The following is an 18601-nucleotide window of genomic DNA, read 5'->3' on the forward strand; positions in this document are numbered from 1 at the left end:
ACTGCTCGAATACTTACGGCGGTGCACTAATTTGCCATTCAACTTTTGCCGGAGCATTCGCGTAGCTAGCTGTGCAGTTATTGTGCAGAAAATTCCACAATACGTAACTCTGGTTAGAAGCAGACCTGAAGGTGCTACTAAGAAACTGTAGGAGGTCGATCTCGTTCGAGAGCACAACACATTTGAGCAGCATATTCTTGAGTGAATTCCTTGATCCTTCAGGCGGCGTCATACGGGCAGCAGCGCCCTTTAACAACAGCTGTGCCGGCGAGCGGTGACAAGGCTTGCCGATCATTCGAGTTGCGTCAAGGGAGGTCCGCAAACGTGTTCTGCAGACCAATCATCCTAACTGAAATTCTGGCGAGATTTTCGTAATATTCGAAGCCCTGCTAAATTTGCGCATATATTCACTCTGACACAGTTTTGTTGTGTTAATCAGGATGACACAGCAAATATCATATGGCACAATTTTGGTGGTTTTAATCAGGATGGCGTAGCAAATCTAGTTTGATGCAGTTTGGGTCATTTTAATCAGAGTGGCGCGGCACATCCCGTTTGGCGCAATTTTAGAGATTTTGATCAGGTTGGCGCAGAGTGGCGCAGTTGGCGCCGGAGTGGAAGCACTGCTACTACTCCTTCGATGCCGGGAGGGCAAAAGGTCCGAAAGTAATTCCTTCTGGCCGCGCGGGCTGGGCACTTTTTTCTCTCTTTTTCTTGCCCATTCTAATATATGTCACTGGCTCAAGCAACGCCAGGAGCTGTCAGCTGGCATGGCAGATGCTAAGAATGGATGGAGAGGAAAGAATATGGCTATATTACATTGGCCCAGAACACCCGATGTGGTCCGCTGCGTATGGAGCAGAGAAAGCTGTACTGTTGCTGTGCCCGCAGCTCGCTGGAACAGAATTCCCGTGTTCTACATTGTTTGCTGCAAGCTACAAATAGCAAGCACGATAAAACATCGTCGACTGTGTGTGGCGGCACTTGTTGCCGTCGTCAGAAAAATTTCAGTGTGAAATCTTGCCTCACTTTCATATAGCAAGGGGCTGTACAAAATCATTTCATGATTACACTGTATAACACACTATGAATGGATCGGATTCTGCAGAAGAATCATTGCATTTCCAAGCAAATTTCCAGACGAGCAAACAGACATCTCATAAGCTTTTTTATTTTACTGTTATGCAACTCTTTATTCTAGAAACAAACACAAGGTTCTTCAGCAACACTGCTATAAAGTTCTTTGCACAGGCACTATTATGCTATAGAAAACAGGGAAAACTAGACTCTTGACTAGAGAAAAAGGCTTATGAACTAAATGGCCTGTGCACAGCAAGAAGCTCTGTGAAAAGGCACTTTCATGTTTCCTTGGAATGGTGCTTCCCGCAGGAACTTGTCTTGGCTTGTCTTTTTGTTCTACAAGACTTCCAGCTACAAGCAGTCATGACTATGTTCATGTGATTGTGCCCACTTGTAGAATACAATTTGTTCTACGCATCTGGGTTGCTTGCCCACAGCCTCAATGCACTGTTTTAAATGCAGCCATTGCTGCACAGAACTCAAGCTTAACACTGCAAGTTTCACAGAATACTGCTTTGTTCAGTTATTTGGCTCAACAGGCATTTTAGAGATCAAGACAAAACCACAACAATGTCACATAAGAGGAAATGCTGACCCCACAAAACTAGTTCAAAGCCAGCCACGGTGGGCAAAACCAAAATGCCACCTTCACATGGATTAATTTTATCTCAGACTACTGTGAGGACACACTACCTCAGAGGAAATGCTTACTATGCTACAACAGTCACTACTTAAATTAAAGGTGATAGACCCGTGAGGAAGAGAGCATAGGCTACAAATCTATGCATTTGAATGCTTGAGTTCACCTAACAGCCTCAGACAACATATCACAAACTGCACTCACCTGAGGAATAAATGCCTGAATGAGCGCAAATACTGTGGCTTTTAAGACAGCCTCAAAACAGCTCATGTGCTTCTTGGCAAAGGCAACGGCTGAGTCCTTAAAAGTCCTTGAAAACCACATTCTTAGCAAGCTCCATACATGACTGAAATGTCAGAAAGCTTGAAAGTAGGGATTTTTAAATAGGTGGCCTAAACTTCAGGACCCTTGTTTCCATTGCATATGGCATCCTTATGTGAGGTGTAATAGCTGGGCTTTTATGCGGTGGCTGGCTGCATCTAGACTATTACAATTTTCATTCAGCCTAGTGAGGAGGAAAAAACGAAGTATCAGAATACTTTTGCTCAGCCACAGTGTCCCAGCTCTGGGAATGTACAACTTATTTCACAAACCCCATGAACAATGAGATCACTGTTTGTCATAAATTTTCTGGCATCGAGGTAGCACGCATGTCTGAAAATGACCACACAGTGAATTCAACACAGTTGTGCCGCAAACTGGAAAAGTTGAAGAGCTGGCTCAGAAATGCAGTGCAATGACTGCAAAGCGCAGGTTTTACCTCAGTGAACGGCGAAACTGTCTTCCAGGTTCACCGGACTTAAAAAACCTGCGTCACAGTTTCATTATGCACATAACACACACTGACGGCACATCCGACGTTCGCTCCATCGAAGGACGTCGACTAGCGCTCGCGGCAAAATCCACTGAATGCGATCATGAAGCCACCGGCGATGTCGGCAAAACCGCTGGCATGGCCACACCAGCGTCACCGCCAGGTTTGTACTCTTCCTCAGAATCGCTGTCCGAATTCGGGCTCGTCGGGTCCCACAGCAGCCGGTCGTAACTGGGCGGCCGGGTGGCCACGAACCGGCTCGCGGCCAACATGGCCAGTCCTCCGATGAGCCCCACCACGGCGGCCACGCCCAGCGTGGAGCGCACGCCGAGCCACGCGGCGACGCCGCCACCGGACAGCGCACCAACACAGAAGCCGAGGCCGTTGTGGCAGCACCGCATGATGATCAGCAGGCCGCGCTCGGTGCTCAGTCTTGTCGAAGAGCGGCGCGCCCAGCGCTCACAAGCGACCCACATGAGCACGGTGGAAGGCGGCGACAGAAGCTGGGCCACGGCCGCCAACTCCCAGCCGGACTGCACGTAGCAGGCACAGCGGGCCGACACGCAGATGATCCCGAAGGCCAGCCAGGCCAGCAGACGGCTCGGCAAGCCGCCAGCGCAGAGGAGGAACATTGAAGCGACGTTAGAGACGGCCCTCGCCATAAGGACGACGCCCAGCTCGACCTTCTTGCCGGTCTCTTCGAGGTGCCACATGAAGAAGGTCTGCTCCAGGCCCGCCAGCGTCCCCAGGAAGAACAGACCTCCGGTGACGAGGCCTCCCTCCACGTTCTTAAGTGCGGTGCCGACCCCGCGAAACGCTCCCGACGTCGCCTGGCGACGAAGCGGCTGGTGCGGCTCGGGAAAAAAGGCTGCCAGTGGAAGCGACGCGAAGACGAGCGTACCGAACGCCGCCAGGTACACCTCCTGGTACCCCCACGTCGGGAGCGGAAGGCAGGGCGTCTGAGCCGCCAAGATGGCGACGGCGCCCAGGACCAGGGCCGTCACGACCGCCGCGTACGTCTCGTGACTCCGCGACTTCTCGGTGGCATCGATCTCGTCCAGGAAGCCGAAGTACGACTCGTCGGCCACAAACTTGGCCAGGGCGAATGTAGAACTCCCCAAGACGACGGCAGACGCGAGAAGCAGCAGTAGCGCGGTGTTCTCGAAGGGCGGGTCGATGCTCTGTGACCCGGCATCGCCTTCATCCAGGTTGGTCGCCAAGCAGTCTGGGCTGGTCTGTTCTCCTTGGCAGTCCCGGCCCGTCGGTACCGGAGAAATGCCCTTCTTGTCCTTGGTGGGTATGACCTCGGCGGGAATCGTCGTTGCGTTCGGAATGGTCTTGACTAGAGGGGACGACGCCGACGCATTTGCAGGAAGCACAGCTGACTTTGCTGGCGTCGCAGACACAACCGTCTCGGCTCTCTGAGGTAATGTCGCTTCCCTGCGTACTCTCGAATGTCGTCCTTCAACCATCGCATCGAAGGGCGCCAGATGGGCCAGAGGGGCGACTTGAGGCACGGCAGTCGGCAGTTGCTCGTACGTTGAAGACAGCATCGGTTGCGGAGTGCCGTTTTTCGCGCCCTCTTGACCCGCTTGAACGCTAGTTCGTGCCGCGCCCCCAACGTCTTGACCGTCGAGGTTTCCACTCGGTACAGATTCGGGCGTGACGCCATTGGACGGTTCGAGGACGTCAGCGTGCGACTCACGTTTATCGGCCGCGCACGGCGACACCCACTCGCTTCCGCCGGAAGTCGGTGGTATCGCGAGCACGGACATGAAACAGACGATGGACACGACGCTGCTAGCGACAAGCACGGACCGCCAGCTGTTCCGACGCCATTTCGGGATCCAGAGCGCGGCAGGAACGAACAGCCCGGACAAGATGGCGGCCACAGAGAGGACAGTGCCGGTCTGCAGGGCGCTCAGGCCGTGGTGACGCATGAAGACGGGCACGAAAGGGTCCAGGCAGGCCCACGCGGCTGCATCCAGGCTGAAGAAAGCGGTGGCCACCGTCTGGGCCGACCGCACGTTGTACACGCTCATGGCTTGCACAGACGGGCGCCGGCACTCTGACGCGCCTCTGATGAAGGTCTGCTACCAGGGGCCTCCCCGCTACAGCTGCAAAAGAGGAGCACATCGCAGCTATTGCATACGGCTGTACTCGCCCTGCCATGTTGAGGAATCCACACATGTTACATGACGGGGCACACGCAGCGTCCTGTCGCTCTTTGCGGTAAAAAGTGCCTAGCGCTGTTCACTTTTCTACTCCAGCAGTTGTTTCAGTGTGCTCTGCTCTAAAAGCGCGGACAAACTGATCTGAAGAAAAAGAAAGGAGAAACGCACGCCGAACTATTTTTTTTATTTGGTGCAAACCGAAAAAAGCTCAGTATCATACGTACGCCATTGCTTGTTGGTTACTGCAAATTGCAGTTGGTCGGAAGACAGAATTGACAAAGTGCAAGTCAGTAGCGCGGTAAGCCAACGGGATCGTTGGATTAAGCAGTGCAGTTGTATGTTCCAAGGCACTGCTGCGCTAGTTGAGACAAACACGGGGCGCAGACCGATCGCGATGCTCCACCATCTCGTCAAGCTTCGCTTACAGCGCAGCACTTTCTGCTCACAGACCGCCATCGCTTTACCAGAGCCGTTATATACTTGGTCAAGAAGTTTTCTGACGGCATGCAAAGACACTGACAACGTTTGTAGCCGAAACAAACTACCGTCAACTCGAAGCCACGCACAAGCGTCACGAAAAAGTGTCGTGTTCAGCGACTGTTCAGCGGCACCTCCATCACTGCCGTCATCATGCGGACTACATGACCGGATGTTCTGTGGCTCCTTCTGGATTCCTTCTATGGCCACTATTGTCTCTTTTTTTTTCATTGCGAAACCTTGTTCTTCAGAAGCGCTCGCTGCTTTCACAGTTCGTTCTATGAGTGAAGGAGTGAGCAGTGCGTAGCGAGAAACAAATACACAAGCATTTATCGCAACCACATAGTTATTCTGACATGAAGGCGACCAGATAGAAAGGCCTGATTGCAATTGCCTCAGCGAGGCAACTGTATATGTGCGCTGTTGGCCGATTGCTTTCGCTCTTTTTTATGTGTCTGGGTTTTTGCACAACCTAGCTTTCAGAAATAACCTTCTATTTGCTCTTCTGTCTTACGGCCCGATCACTTGAAGGTCAGTAGACACCAAATTTTTGCTTGTATGTTTTCTTACTTAGAAAGTAATACACGTAAATCACCGCGTGATATCCGCCTACGACCGCTAAGTAATTTACAACTCACTTCGTTCTTGAGGTTGTTTCGGTTTCATCAACCGAAAGATGGCTGCGACGTGTACGTGGACTTGGGGTCACGTTAGCCAGGAAAAAAAACGTCAGTACAACTGCTGATACGTCATTCGTTGCCGTTCCAGCTCTTGAAGCAGGCTGGTTTAAGTGTTGTAGTTAATTAAAACTACGTATCACCCTTTATATTGCAGGTTATATCGTGCCTCACGTGACCTAAGCTTCAGCTACATGTCACAGCCATCGATCGTTCGGCTGATCAACCGAAACAGCATGATTGAAAGAATTCAGTAATAAATTATTTAGCGGTCGTAGACAAATACCACGTGGTGATCCATGTATTATAATGTCAAACGCAACATTTGAAAAGAGAAAACATCCATCCAACTAAAATGAGGTGTCTATAGACCTTTAACTACCACGCTGTTACTTCTATATTACGGCGATAGTACTCTTGAGTGGTAGTTTTTTTTTTTTTTCAGTTTCCTTGTCGTTTACGCCGTTTATCCTGTGGTTGTGAAGCCAAACAAGAACAACGTGAAGCAAACAAGGCATAAAGCAGAGCTCATATATGCGTATGCAGGGGGGAAGGAGTGGAGGGGGGGAGTGACACCTCTAATAGGCATTGGGAAAAGGGGGAAGGGCGCAAATTTTGTACCATATTGTTCCTAAAATTGTTCCCTGCTACACGGAAGACATGAAAGGGCACTACCGTGAATTTTAGCCCCCTCTCCTATGGAGAGGCCTAGCTGTGCACGCCTATGGAAGAGATAACGACTTTGTAAGACCGGCCCACGACGGGGGATGACAATAACGTCTATACCATCCGGTATGTCTTGGTCCTGAGCGCCGTCAGGCCGATCAACTAAGAAACAGTGCAGGCGTGGCCAAACCTGCACGGCTAGCCAAGCGTATATTTACTCCATCTGGTAAGTTCCTTGCAGCACTATGGAAGCTAGAGACCTCCTGGGCTAATTAGAAGAGTGCGCTCAACTTGTACCTCCGCTCCTCGTCGTCTGCTTATCGTCAGCTCACGGCGTACGCAGGTATGGTTGCCAATATAAACAGGCGCTGTCTACGTATCGAACAACGAATGCACAATTTTAGGATAGCGTATGCACGCTTACTTACGCTAAACGAAAGCATTTTGCGGGCAGTTACGCCGTTTTCCACATATGCAAACGGAGACAACTATAAGTTCAGCCTAGTAGCGCCATCTGGTCTTTAGAACGGAAATCATTCTTTTTCAACAAACCGACATTCTTCTTACGCCTAGGAGCGGCACAATCGTCACCCCTAATAAAGAAAATTCGGCACAGTCACTTAGGATGATAAAGTGTGAGAATGTGAAAGCATTACAAACGCTTTCGTGCTTCAGCGTCTGCGTATTTGTGCGGACGACCACGTTTAATTTCGGGTGGTTCCGATGTCGAAGCTGTAGGCGTTGGATGTCGAAGCTGTAGGCGTTTGTGGTTCACGTTCACTGCACGAGCACACACACAACCGGCCGCAATGAAATCCAGTGACGATGTATGACACCACCCACACACACACGCGTATGACAACACCCGAAAACGCTGTACGACGAACGGTTGCAACACAATTTTGATACGAAAGTCTCGGAATGCATACAACTGAAGGTGCATATGTAGTCGTTTCGAATCTATAGTCGCAAACTAGCCTTCAGCTTGACTACCTCATGTAAGCTATATGCAACGAGAAATCGTATGACACCACCCGAAACGGTGTACGTCAAACGGCCGCGTCACAATTTGGTACGCGAATGTCGGGAAAACTGGTGCCACATGGAGGTCGGCCAATGGCGGGTATATATGTAGACGAACGACATGTATATAGGATTACCTGAAGTGGCGGTGCTCGGCTTGCTGTGTGCGTCATATGACCAGATGTGGGCATTTGACCTCAAAAATCTGGACCTCACCTCAACCTCAAAAAGAATTTGCCGACCTCACTCAACCTCATCAGTTGAGGTCTCCTTAGACGCCCTCACCTCACTTTTCCTGAGGCCACTGCTGACCTCACTCAACCTCAAATTGTGAGGTTGAGGTCGGCTGCTCGACCTCAGAAAACAAACGAAAAACAAAACAAAAAGCGATTAAGAAGTTTTTGAGTTAAAAACAATTCTGAGAATCCTGTGAGACAGGAAAGCCAAAATGATGATGAAATTATTTAATAAGGTGTGTACAGACACTATTGATGTGCACGCAATAAGAGCAGCTTATAATCTGGGATGAACCCTCAAAGTGTATATGGCCTGCGGGCAGGGGTGTCCCATACACGGTTACCACAAGTGCGTCGGTGAGTATGTGTCAGTATTTGGCAACCTGCTTCGTGTATACTTGTTCGTATTGGAAGCCTCTCGCTCATTCACGCACGAACTGGCAATTGACTAACACAGCCCTTCTACACCATCTACCAGAAATTGGGAGGAGGGGGGAGGTATTCACGATACTCTTTTCGGGCTTGAGAATAGTCACCGAATCTAAAGAAACTGGTCGTCGATGTACTTTCCAATGCGACGGTTATGCAGACGCATATTAGTATATTTCGATTTTCCAGCTCTATCCGGCATAGCGAGAATGCTCTTTTCAGTATGTTGCCTTCGAAAGCACTTAACAAGCTGCTACGACTGCAGTGCACCAACAGAGGCACGTTGTATTTATGTCTGCGTAGAAGCGAGCGGCTTCTTTTATTAATGCGAAAGCATTAGACGGCTCACTTTCAAGGTCATATCCGCAAGAAACGGCGCCATGCGACGTGACGAGCCGACGAGTCACGTGACGAAGATGATGACGTCACATAATCGATCAATGCTAATTAATAATTGGGTAACGCTACGACTAATTATTATAATTAGTGATGACAAGGTCACGTGACAGCGATGTAATGTGCCATCAAACCTAGTCACTTGACGACGCTGTAATATGACATCACACCTACTCACGTGACAACGATGTAATTTCTCGTCATACCAGGCCCCCATCCACCCCTCTTTCACCCCCATTTCAAGATCCATATGGATCCCACATTGCTACACATGCGTGCATGACGCATTACAAAGAGTGCCCACAATCCGGTCCACATTAATGACATTCGGATTGTCCAGCAGGTAAACGCGCCAGTTCTCATGTATGACACACTGCAAAGATCATGCAACGATACATGCCTTTGACTCTCGAGATGATGGCAATGATGATGATGCTAACAGTGTATCCTTATGAGCCCGGGGAATTCTGATATACCGCTACCAAATTAAAAGTTGCCAGAATATTGATTCAATATTGTATATTACTCAACCGAAGACAATTTATGTGCAGGACAATAGGAGTATCTGCAACTAATAATTAAGGATGATGATGTTGATGTTCCTGGGAGGTCAATACCCTCCCCCGTTTCCGCCACTTACCTCCAGATGGCGATGGTAATGGTTTTGAAATCCTGGGAATTCTCCGATGACTCAGTGAACCCGCATCATTTTGAAAGGCCTAGAGTATACGTCTTCGAACATTGTGCCAACTATTAAAATCACACGAGTAAAAATAACTGGCCTAGAGGGGGCAGCGTGAACCGCTCTCTCTGTCAAGAGCAGCATGGCTCTCCGCTCAAATTTCTCCGAAGCGAAATCTTTTTCCGAGCCCCCCCCCCTACCGCCCCCACCCCGGGGAAAAAAAAAACGCCTAAATACTCATACGCCTCAACAGAATTCTGGGTACCATTTCGTCAACCAGTCTGAGACTAGCTGCTGTAAGTCAATCACTTGTTTTCCTTCAAAACTGAACTAATCAATGGTACGCCAGCATCATCGACGTTTTTTACCCACGAGCACTGCTCAAGGATTCTGCTAAGCCATTTCAGGTGAACGATGGGTCTCTGCAAAATAGTTAAAGATAATGTGCAGTACTACATGCCTGGTCGTTTGCAAGGCAGGCCGCCAACCTAACTGATTCCATACGAGAAAAAGAAAAGAGAGAAAAGAGAATGACTAGAAACATACAAACGCTCTTGCGTTAAAAAAAGGAAAAGGAATCAGCTACCACATCACCAGACATTCATTTTAGTTTTGCATTTTTTCGCCACCCGCTGCGGTGGCTCAGCTGATTAGCGCGCTCGGCTACTGATCCGGAGTTCTCGGGCTCGAACCCGACCACGGCGGCTGCGTTTTTATGGAGGCAAAACGCTACGGCGCCCGTGTGCTGTGCGATGTCAGTGCATGTTAAAGATCCCCAGGTGGTCGAAATTATTCCGGAGCCCTCCACTACAGCACCTCTTTGTTCCTTTCTTCTTTCACTCCCTCCTTTATCCCTTCCCTTATGGCGCGGTTCAGGTGTCCAACGATATATGAGACAGATACTGCGCCATTTCCTTTCCCCAAAAACCAATTATTATTATTATTATTCCTCGGCGTCCCCTACGCGTAGGCAGAAGCAAGTGTAGGCTTTTGACGCAGTCACGCTTGCTGCGTTACGTGTGTTTTGCGGGTGCCGCGCTGTATGAGTCAAAACGTTCAAGAAACGGCGGATAAGCATATGCTAGGAACGCGGTCTGAGTTGCTGTCATATGACAACAGCGATTCCAGCAGCAGCTCAGACGAGGACGACAGTGCTATCCACAAGGCGATGTTCCAAAAATGAGCGTCCTGTGGGACAGAAAGCCGGGGTAGCGATCGATACAGGCTCAGCTGTGACCGCGATGCAAACTGTGTGCGACCACGTGCGGCTAAAGGTAATCAAGGGACCTTAGTGCGGATACTGTTGATATTAGCAGCGGTGCCGCGTCGTGGTTCCGGAAGTTACGTCTTCCTTCTGCCTCCTGCGCTTCCGCTCTAAAAACTCGCTGACCATTCGGCTTGACTAGTCTCGCTATGCGCTCAGAGCGAGAGCGGCTCCCACTCTGACAGATCCTAACCGGATCGCGGGAGCGACCAGTCGAAGACACTATGAATAGCGTTTTGTGCGCGCGCACTTTAAAGCACGCTTTGAAGTTACCTGCGTGAAGCCTCGGTGAGTGTTATGATGATGATGAATTTTTACGGCACAAGAGCAGCTATCCCCAATGAGCGCCATCGCACAAGGCACGTTCGTCTGCACATTGCGGGGTCACATACCCACTTCCCAAGCATTTCACACCCAGATAAGCCGAACACCATGGCCAGGGAAAAGCCTGGCATTGCATTACCGGCGGGGACCCGGAGGCACTGCAGATCGAACCCCGCATCTCCGGCACGCGACGCGGACGCTCAAACGACCAGGCCACCGCTAGTAGGGAACCAGAAAAATCGCGATTTTGTGAAAAAAGTTATTTCCCTCTCGCACGACGTCTATGCAGGAGGAAAGAGGCCTCCACGTGCACGACGGCTCCAACGATGAACGGAAACGAGTGTCACTCAAAGCGAACACGACAGAGCGCTAGCGAAGTCGCCGCCGACGGATGCAGCTGCCGCAGCCGCCAGGCGATACATACACGTGTATACTATATACGCGTATATAAGTCGGCGGCGCAAGTTATGTTGAATGCCGGTGTCGTGTGTGTATATAATATTGCAGACAAAGGGCATGCTGATGATATGCGTGGGGCGCAGTGGAGCATGGGCTGTCAGTAGTAGAACACAATAGGTGCAATAGTGTACAACAGTGTTTCGTTTAAACACAAGTCAACATTTTAATACGCTACAGTGCATTTAAAATGCCTGCCTCGTATATAAAATGTGAAACGAGAGAATGTTTTCTAGACACGATTGCCAGAAATAACTTTTTCGACACTTTTATTTTTCGATAAATTAAACGCGAACAACGCTGTCTCTTTCTCCTTCGTCTTCATATACGTGTTTTTACACGCCTCCCGTCCCTCCGCGAGATGCGGTCGCCGCTCGCATGATATGACGTCATCACGCTGTCACATGGCCGATCGTCGCCGGTCATATGAGCCGCGTTTACATGAATTCGACAGCACCGTATCAACGTTCTGCCGTATTACAGTCATGTAACCGGGGTTAATGGGACAGCACAGCACGTCGCGCTAATCCTACAGTCGGTCGAGAACAGGCAAGTCGACTACCGCCGGGCACCTGCCTGACACCTGCTACGACCGCAGTCCCTCGGCTTCTACCATCCGGCTGCCGGACAGTCAACCCTTTCTAAATGGATATCTCGCTGCAAAGTAGAAAAGTACGCCATTTGTGCGTTCGCGTTTCATTCCGGCCCTTGCCTGCAGCGCTTGAGCGGTGTCCTCCCATGCATAAAAGTCGACACCTTGTCTTGGCGTCTAGCTTTTAAAGGTTACACTTGATCGGAAGTAGAACCACATGAACCCACTTATGGCGATCATGGCGGTCATGGCGATCAGCCGATCATGGCGGCGCTCTCCCCCTTCAACACAGGTGAACGTATGTACACCTATATTCAGGCATTCCTTACTAACCGCACGGCCGAAATTCACTTCGGTCCCCACACATCCCGCCCATACACCCTTGGTGGGGTTGGCATCCGCCAGGGATCTGTCCCCTCCCCTTTCCTCTTCAATGTCACACTCATCCCTTTGCCCCCAAACTACAAACCATCCCTCACCTTCGCCATACACTCTATGCTGATGATATCACTCTATGGACCACCCATGACAGTGATGGAGACACTGAGAATATTCTGCACTCGGCAGCTACCCTCACCCAAACACATGCGCGGAGTATCGGACTCTCATGCTCTCCGGAGAAGTCGGAGCTCCTCATACTCCACCCCACAACCCGAAACTGCCCCACAGCCCCCATAACCATGACACTGGAAAACCGGCACATCCCGGAGGTACACACTCTCCGGGTACCGGGCCTCCACATCCACAACAACGGGAAAAACACTCTCACCATCCAGAAACTCAAGCAGGCGGCGGTGTCGATATTCCACCTAATCCGCCGAGTTTCTGGACACCACCGGGGCACGAAGTAGCATGACCTATGTCGTCTCATTCATGCCTTCGTCCTCAGCCGCTTTCTCTTCACGCTCCCCTATACCTGAAACTCCAGGCCGCAGAAATCTCCACCCTGGATGCCATGATCCGAACAGCATTTAAGACAGCACTACACCTACCCCTAAATACCTCAACCGAAAAACTCCTCCATCTAGGCCTACACAACACGATAGGTGAGCTTATCGAGGCCTACCGACAGACACAATACATACGTCTCGCGAGAACCACCACCGGCAGACACATCCTACACACCCTCCAATCAGGGTACCAGCCACGGATCCCACACAGCTCCAGGTCCCCCACCACATTCACCGCGAACTACTCATTAAACCTCTGCCCAAAAACATGCACCCCACCTACCACGAACCCCGCCGCAGAGCTCGCGCACGGGCGCTCCACAAACACTATGGCATGGAACCGGATGCCGCGTGGGTGGATGCCGGATGCACTGGCGAGGACGCGGTTGTAGCCATCACGAACCCCTTCCTACAACCGATTGCCACCCTTCACGTATCTCCCACTGCCACTTCGGAGGAGGCTGAAGAGGCCGCTATTGCCCTAGCCATCACGCGCACGGAGGCCCGGTATATACTATCGGACTCTAAAACTAATAATAATAATAATTGGTTTTTGGTGGAAAGGAAATGGCGCAGTATCTGTCTCATATATCGTTGGACACCTGAACCGCGCCGTAAGGGAAGGGATAAAGGAGGGAGTGAAAGAAGAGAGGAACAAATAGGTCCGTAGTGGAGGGCTCCGGAAAAATTTCGACCACCTGGGGATCTTTAACGTGCACTGACATCGCACAGCACACGGGCGCCTTAGCGTTTTTCCTCCATAAAAACGCAGCCGCCGCGGTCGGGTTCGAACCCGGGAACTCCGGATCAGTAGTCGAGCGCCCTAACCACTGAGCCACCGCGGCGGGGCGACTCTAAAACTGCCATACTAAATTTCGCCTGCGGGAGAGTTCACGTTTCTGCATTTCGCATATTGAAATCCCTCGCTGCACACCCGCCCCGCCACATGGAGCTCATATGGGTGCCTGCCCACTGCGGGAATCCCGGAAACGACGCTGCCAACGCTTTAGCCCGAGGTTCTCTCAACCGGGCACCGGCGGCCTCCGATCTGGGGTTCTCAAGGGAGCGCATGCATTCATTCAGTGAACTGACGCAGGCCTGCAAAGCCGAGCGTCGGCTCTACCCCCCACCCCATCCCTCCCTCGACAATTATCACCAGACACTTTGGAGGCGGCTCCAAACACGCACCTTACCCTCCCCTTATATACGCACGCGCTATCACTAAGTCCACACGAACCCCTCCTGTACCCTCTGCCATCGCCCCAAAGCCACTCTCGACCATGCACCTTACCCTCCCCTTATATACGCACGCGCTATCACTAAGTCCACACGAACCCCTCCTGTACCCTCTGCCACCGCCCCAAAGCCACTCTAGACCATATCCTTTTCCTCTGCCTGGCGGATCCTCCCCCGCGGGGCATGGAGCACCTTACCATTTGGGAGGCTTGGGAGACCCTACAGCGCTCCGAGGACCCGGCCAAGCAAGCCATCGCCACAGGCCGGGCTGCCAGCGTCATGAGCCTCCGGGACATGAACGTTTGAGTGCAGTGGGGCCGTGCGGGGGCCCAAGGAGCTGCGCGTCCTAAACTCCCCTGTGTCTAATAAAGTTTCCACCACCACCACCATGAACCCGCAATGTGGCTACAATCAATTTGCCCTCAAACCACAGACTCCGTTCTAACTTCCCCTTTGACTTCGTAGTGCAGACTGCTCCAGCGCTCTACACAAGGGTGACGCATGCAGACTGTACTTCTGAGAATAAACGAAGTGGGAAAGAGCCGTTACGAAATCGACAACGAGCCGTAGATAATTCAATGCATATATGCTACGCAATATTTGTCCCAAGAGTTCCCAGACCAAGCTGCCCACGGCATTAGCCCTTACCACATCTTTCCTGGCGAAACCAACTTTTGCGCGAGAACTTCTCCTACACAGAATAAGCATGTAGCGAGCGATCAACATTGCATTTATGCATGAGCACGTACAGATGTCAACGCGCGAGACTTGCGACGCCTGGAACACTGCCGCTGCCTGGCATGGCAAACGGGAATTTCAAGGCAGCTTCGTGCCTGCCCTTTTGTTCGACATAAAAGGGAGGAAACCATAACCAGTTGCGGTGGCTCAGTGGTTAGAGCGCTCGGCTACTGATCCGGAGTTGCCGGGTTCGAACCCGACCGCGACGACTGCGTTTAGAAAGAGGCGAAACGCGAAGGCGCACGTGTGCTGTGCGATGTGTGGTCGAAATTATTGCCGAGCCCTCCACTACGGCGCCTCTTCTTTCACTCCCTCCTACCCCTTCCTTTACGGCGCGGTTCAGGTGTCCGTCGAGAATGTGAGACAAATACTGCGCCATTTCCTTTCTCCAAAAAACAATTTTCAGTTTTTTTCCGTAATCAGTCTGCGGCAGAGGAAGCCCTGGTCGCACTTTTCTCCTAACATTCCCCCTTCATTGAAAATGTGGCCATGTGGCCTGGTGTAAGTGCACGTATATAACTATGGATCCGAGTTATCGGTATTTGCCGACAAATGCAGACAGACATGCAGAATTCAAAACTGCGAATTCTTAGCGAAACCTTTCGAATTAAGCGCGTTTTTTTTTTTAATCGTAATTTCTGCACATTCGCGCTCTCATATGCTCCCGCCCGAGAGTGTTGGAAGGCGCTGTGCCGAAATGAGGAGGTCGTGGCCGAAATAGATCAGCTACACAGTTACTGCACATTGGGAACCGTAAACAGGTCGGCAGCGAAAACTGAACGATTGGAAGATAAAAAAGAAAAACAAGAAATTAGTCCCTCTGCCCAGACGCCAAATGAGCACGAAAAGTGACTTCGGGTGCTATAGTGCCATAAAATGCGATTATTTTCAGAGCCAGCGTCACACTTGCGCCAGAATAGGTGCATGGAGTGGTAACCTTGAACGTGCCAGCTCATCGGTTGTAGAGAAGACACTTTCTCAACGGTGCCTGCAGCGATAGGTCGCCAAAAGCGAACCTCCAAACCTCCAAACTGCCCGTTTATTTTTGGAGAGCGCACGCCGTTCAGACTGTCCACGTCTTTTTCACGTTGCTGCTGGGAGCTGGCATCTATGCCTGGACTTGGGTGAGTAATTTTTATCCCAGAGGCTCACTTAATCTAGGAAAATGCGGCGTATCACGAGTTTGTGCTTCAAAAATACTTTACTTCAAAAAAAAAAAAAAGCCATATGTCTTGTTTTTATATCTGCAAAGACTACATATTGCCCGTGCGATGTGCCAACAAGAGGAAAGTTCTGCACATTTATTAAAATCCTGTCTAAAAACGCGGAATCTCCATTCTTTTCAATACAGGTGCACTTATCTTTCGCGTCAGTTCTCGTTGCCCGACGCACATATACTGTGTGTTTATTATTCACCTCGTATGCATAAACCACGGACATTATTCGCGACAGTAATAGCAAGCTGTACGTACACAAGCTGAAGGCTCAGACATTTACAAACACCTGCGAAACAGACGAGCGAAGCACAAAAGAAAACAGACGGACGGCAGACGGACAATCCAGCACATGTGTGTACGAGCATATGCCGCATTGCGAATGCGACGAGTGGAATGCTCAGGACCAGCGCCAATCAACGGTATCGCTATCTAGCTTTTAGCTATAGAGCACACAACACGGGCACACTGTATAACTAAAAAATGCGCCGCCTTGTAAGTACATCGAATCAAACCATAAGCGGCACTTCAACAGCATGCGAAGAGGCAGCAGAGGCGACCCAAGAGCAGAAAACCACTTGAGCTGATAGCTCGCTCCGGCGCGCTACCGCTATGTGAACATACACAAACTGCAGTCACTGAACTCTAAAAACGCACTCACCGTCGTAGGTGCGGTCGTTTCTTCGACGTTTCCCTCAGCAGGTGTGCCGCAACGGTGATGTGCGTAGCAGCAGCGCGCAGTTTTGTCCAGCGGAACGAGTACCATGTTCGCGCAGTCTCCACAGAAACACGCGAAGCCGCGAGGAAAAAAAAAAACGAAGTAAAAAAACGCCAAGCTGCGGTGCACACTAGACTGCTAACAGACACGATTTCACGAAGAGCTAGCGGCGTCGGCAAAAGCTAGGCGCAACACTTGCCGAGAGTGCACCGAACAGTAGTAAACTCGCCTACCACAGCTGGCATCTCGGAAGAACGTCTTGGGCGGTTGGTTGATTCGAGCGGAAACGTGAATGAAGGAATAAACGTTGCAAAAACAAAGCGACTAGCTCATGGCTCCAAAACAAGGATAGATGCACCACTTGCCCCATCTTCCTTGAATTTCGTTTCCGAAAAATTTCAATTCCTGTGCAGGTCAGAAGCTGTGCTGAAATCATGCTGGTTACTACCTCATTTCTGGCTTTATTTTTGCATATCTAAAGTGCGAGGTTTTGTGCTATTTTGTTCTTAAAATCCAATTTATCGGTTAGCTAATTTGCTCTGAGTAAGCCGGAGTGGGCGCACTGTAACTAGAACGAGACCACCGCTTCCTGCATCGTCTCCATAGCAACCAGCGCGACGGAAGTTGACATCGGAAGTGACGTCTCGGATGCCAGCGTGTCTCGGGGGTAGCAATGGCGGACAGCAGCGGCGATCGTGTCGTCGTAGCTTCTAACGTCGCTTCGGCCGACTCTCCTTCACGCGGCGACACCCAAGACGCGACCAAGTCGCGCGAGCCGGACATGGGAGACGTGAGTGAGGCGTCTCCTTCGTTTGTGGGCTCGATCTTCTCGCCCGAAAACGACACGCTTTGGGGCCCACGATCGTCGGTGGGTTGTCAGCGGCGTTCTATTCTACGCGTTCGAATGCGTCTTGCAATATCCCTTGAAAGAGTGACTCTTGCCCTGCTTGCTTCGAGCAGCGGGCTCTGGCTCGGAGGATCGACGTACGGACAGGCGTCGCCAGTTTTAAGTGATCGTTCGGGGCTTAGCTGCGTGTATTTACTCGTTTTCTTCTTCTCGCCTGGGTGATGCGCTTCCGCAAACGAACACGCCTCTTTCTGGTTTTGTGCGTGTCGTGGCGTATGCAAACAGCTCCTCTGTGGGTTTCGCTTTGGTTTTTTTGTTCAGCTCGTCATGAGCCTCCGTAGTCCTGGATGGCCTTCGCCTAGTTTTGCACGCGTGCTCGCGCGCTCTTCCCTGCTTACAAAGCGATCGGCGTGGTGCGCTGTACCGTCGGAACGGAGGCGCCGGCATGCCTCTTTAGGTCAAGCAAAGCATGAGCTCCCACTCGACCGTCTACTCGTTCTTGTTCTCTCATGCGATAATTTAGTGGCAGCTTGCTTCATTCGTGGCAGGTGCATTGTATAAGCCGTCTCGGTGGGCTCACGCGGTACTGAAAACTCCGTCGCGATTGTTCGGGGCGGCGTGCAAGTTAGACCCGCGAAAACGAAACCAGAAGATCAATTTTTCCACGCCGCGTGTAGCTCGACCCCATGCTTGATATGCTTGATGCGCTGGCAGCAGTTGGCCGCGGAGCTTTCGTTTCGTCTCAAGCATGATTTGTGTGACGTCCTCATCGTTTAATTTACAGGCAGTCGGATGGCTTTTTATTCGTCAATAAAAGGGGTCGGGTTTTCAGTCGCCCGCCCTAGCTGAGTGGAGCGGTTATTTCTCGAGGGCAGGCGGTTAGCGCAGACGTAACGTGACCGGTTGTCCGCTTTTCTTTTTTTGTGAAGCTTGTAAATTATGCGACTTGCCCGCTCACCTTTCGAGCA

At 50.9% G+C, this 18601-nt stretch overlaps 2 protein-coding genes across 3 annotated transcripts in view; one reads left to right on the forward strand and one right to left on the reverse strand.

Moving 5' to 3' along the window:
* Nucleotides 1-1151: 1151 nt before the first annotated feature.
* On the reverse strand, nt 1152-17392 carry LOC144100817 (major facilitator superfamily domain-containing protein 6-like). The gene is made up of 2 exons (XM_077633685.1): nt 16730-17392; nt 1152-4651 (listed from the first exon to the last, which is right to left on the reverse strand). Exon 2 carries the CDS (start codon nt 4574-4576, stop codon nt 2636-2638), a length of 1941 nt encoding a protein of 646 aa, XP_077489811.1. The 5' UTR covers nt 4577-4651; nt 16730-17392; the 3' UTR covers nt 1152-2635.
* A 30-nt stretch (nt 17393-17422) lies between these two features.
* The window catches only part of LOC144100816 (pyridoxal-dependent decarboxylase domain-containing protein 1), a 30647-nt gene continuing 29468 nt past the window's right edge, over nt 17423-18601 (forward strand). Inside the window, exon 1 of one of the 2 annotated variants that reach the window (XM_077633684.1) lies at nt 17423-17576. In XM_077633684.1, the coding sequence (XP_077489810.1) occupies nt 17460-17576 (117 nt within the window). In that variant the 5' untranslated portion in view covers nt 17423-17459. Of the gene's footprint in view, nt 17655-18601 lie in introns of both variants that reach the window. The other variant, XM_077633683.1, reaches the window with a different exon arrangement.

This window comes from Amblyomma americanum, chromosome 8 (assembly GCF_052857255.1).
Source record: "Amblyomma americanum isolate KBUSLIRL-KWMA chromosome 8, ASM5285725v1, whole genome shotgun sequence".
Lineage (NCBI taxonomy): Eukaryota > Metazoa > Arthropoda > Arachnida > Ixodida > Ixodidae > Amblyomma > Amblyomma americanum.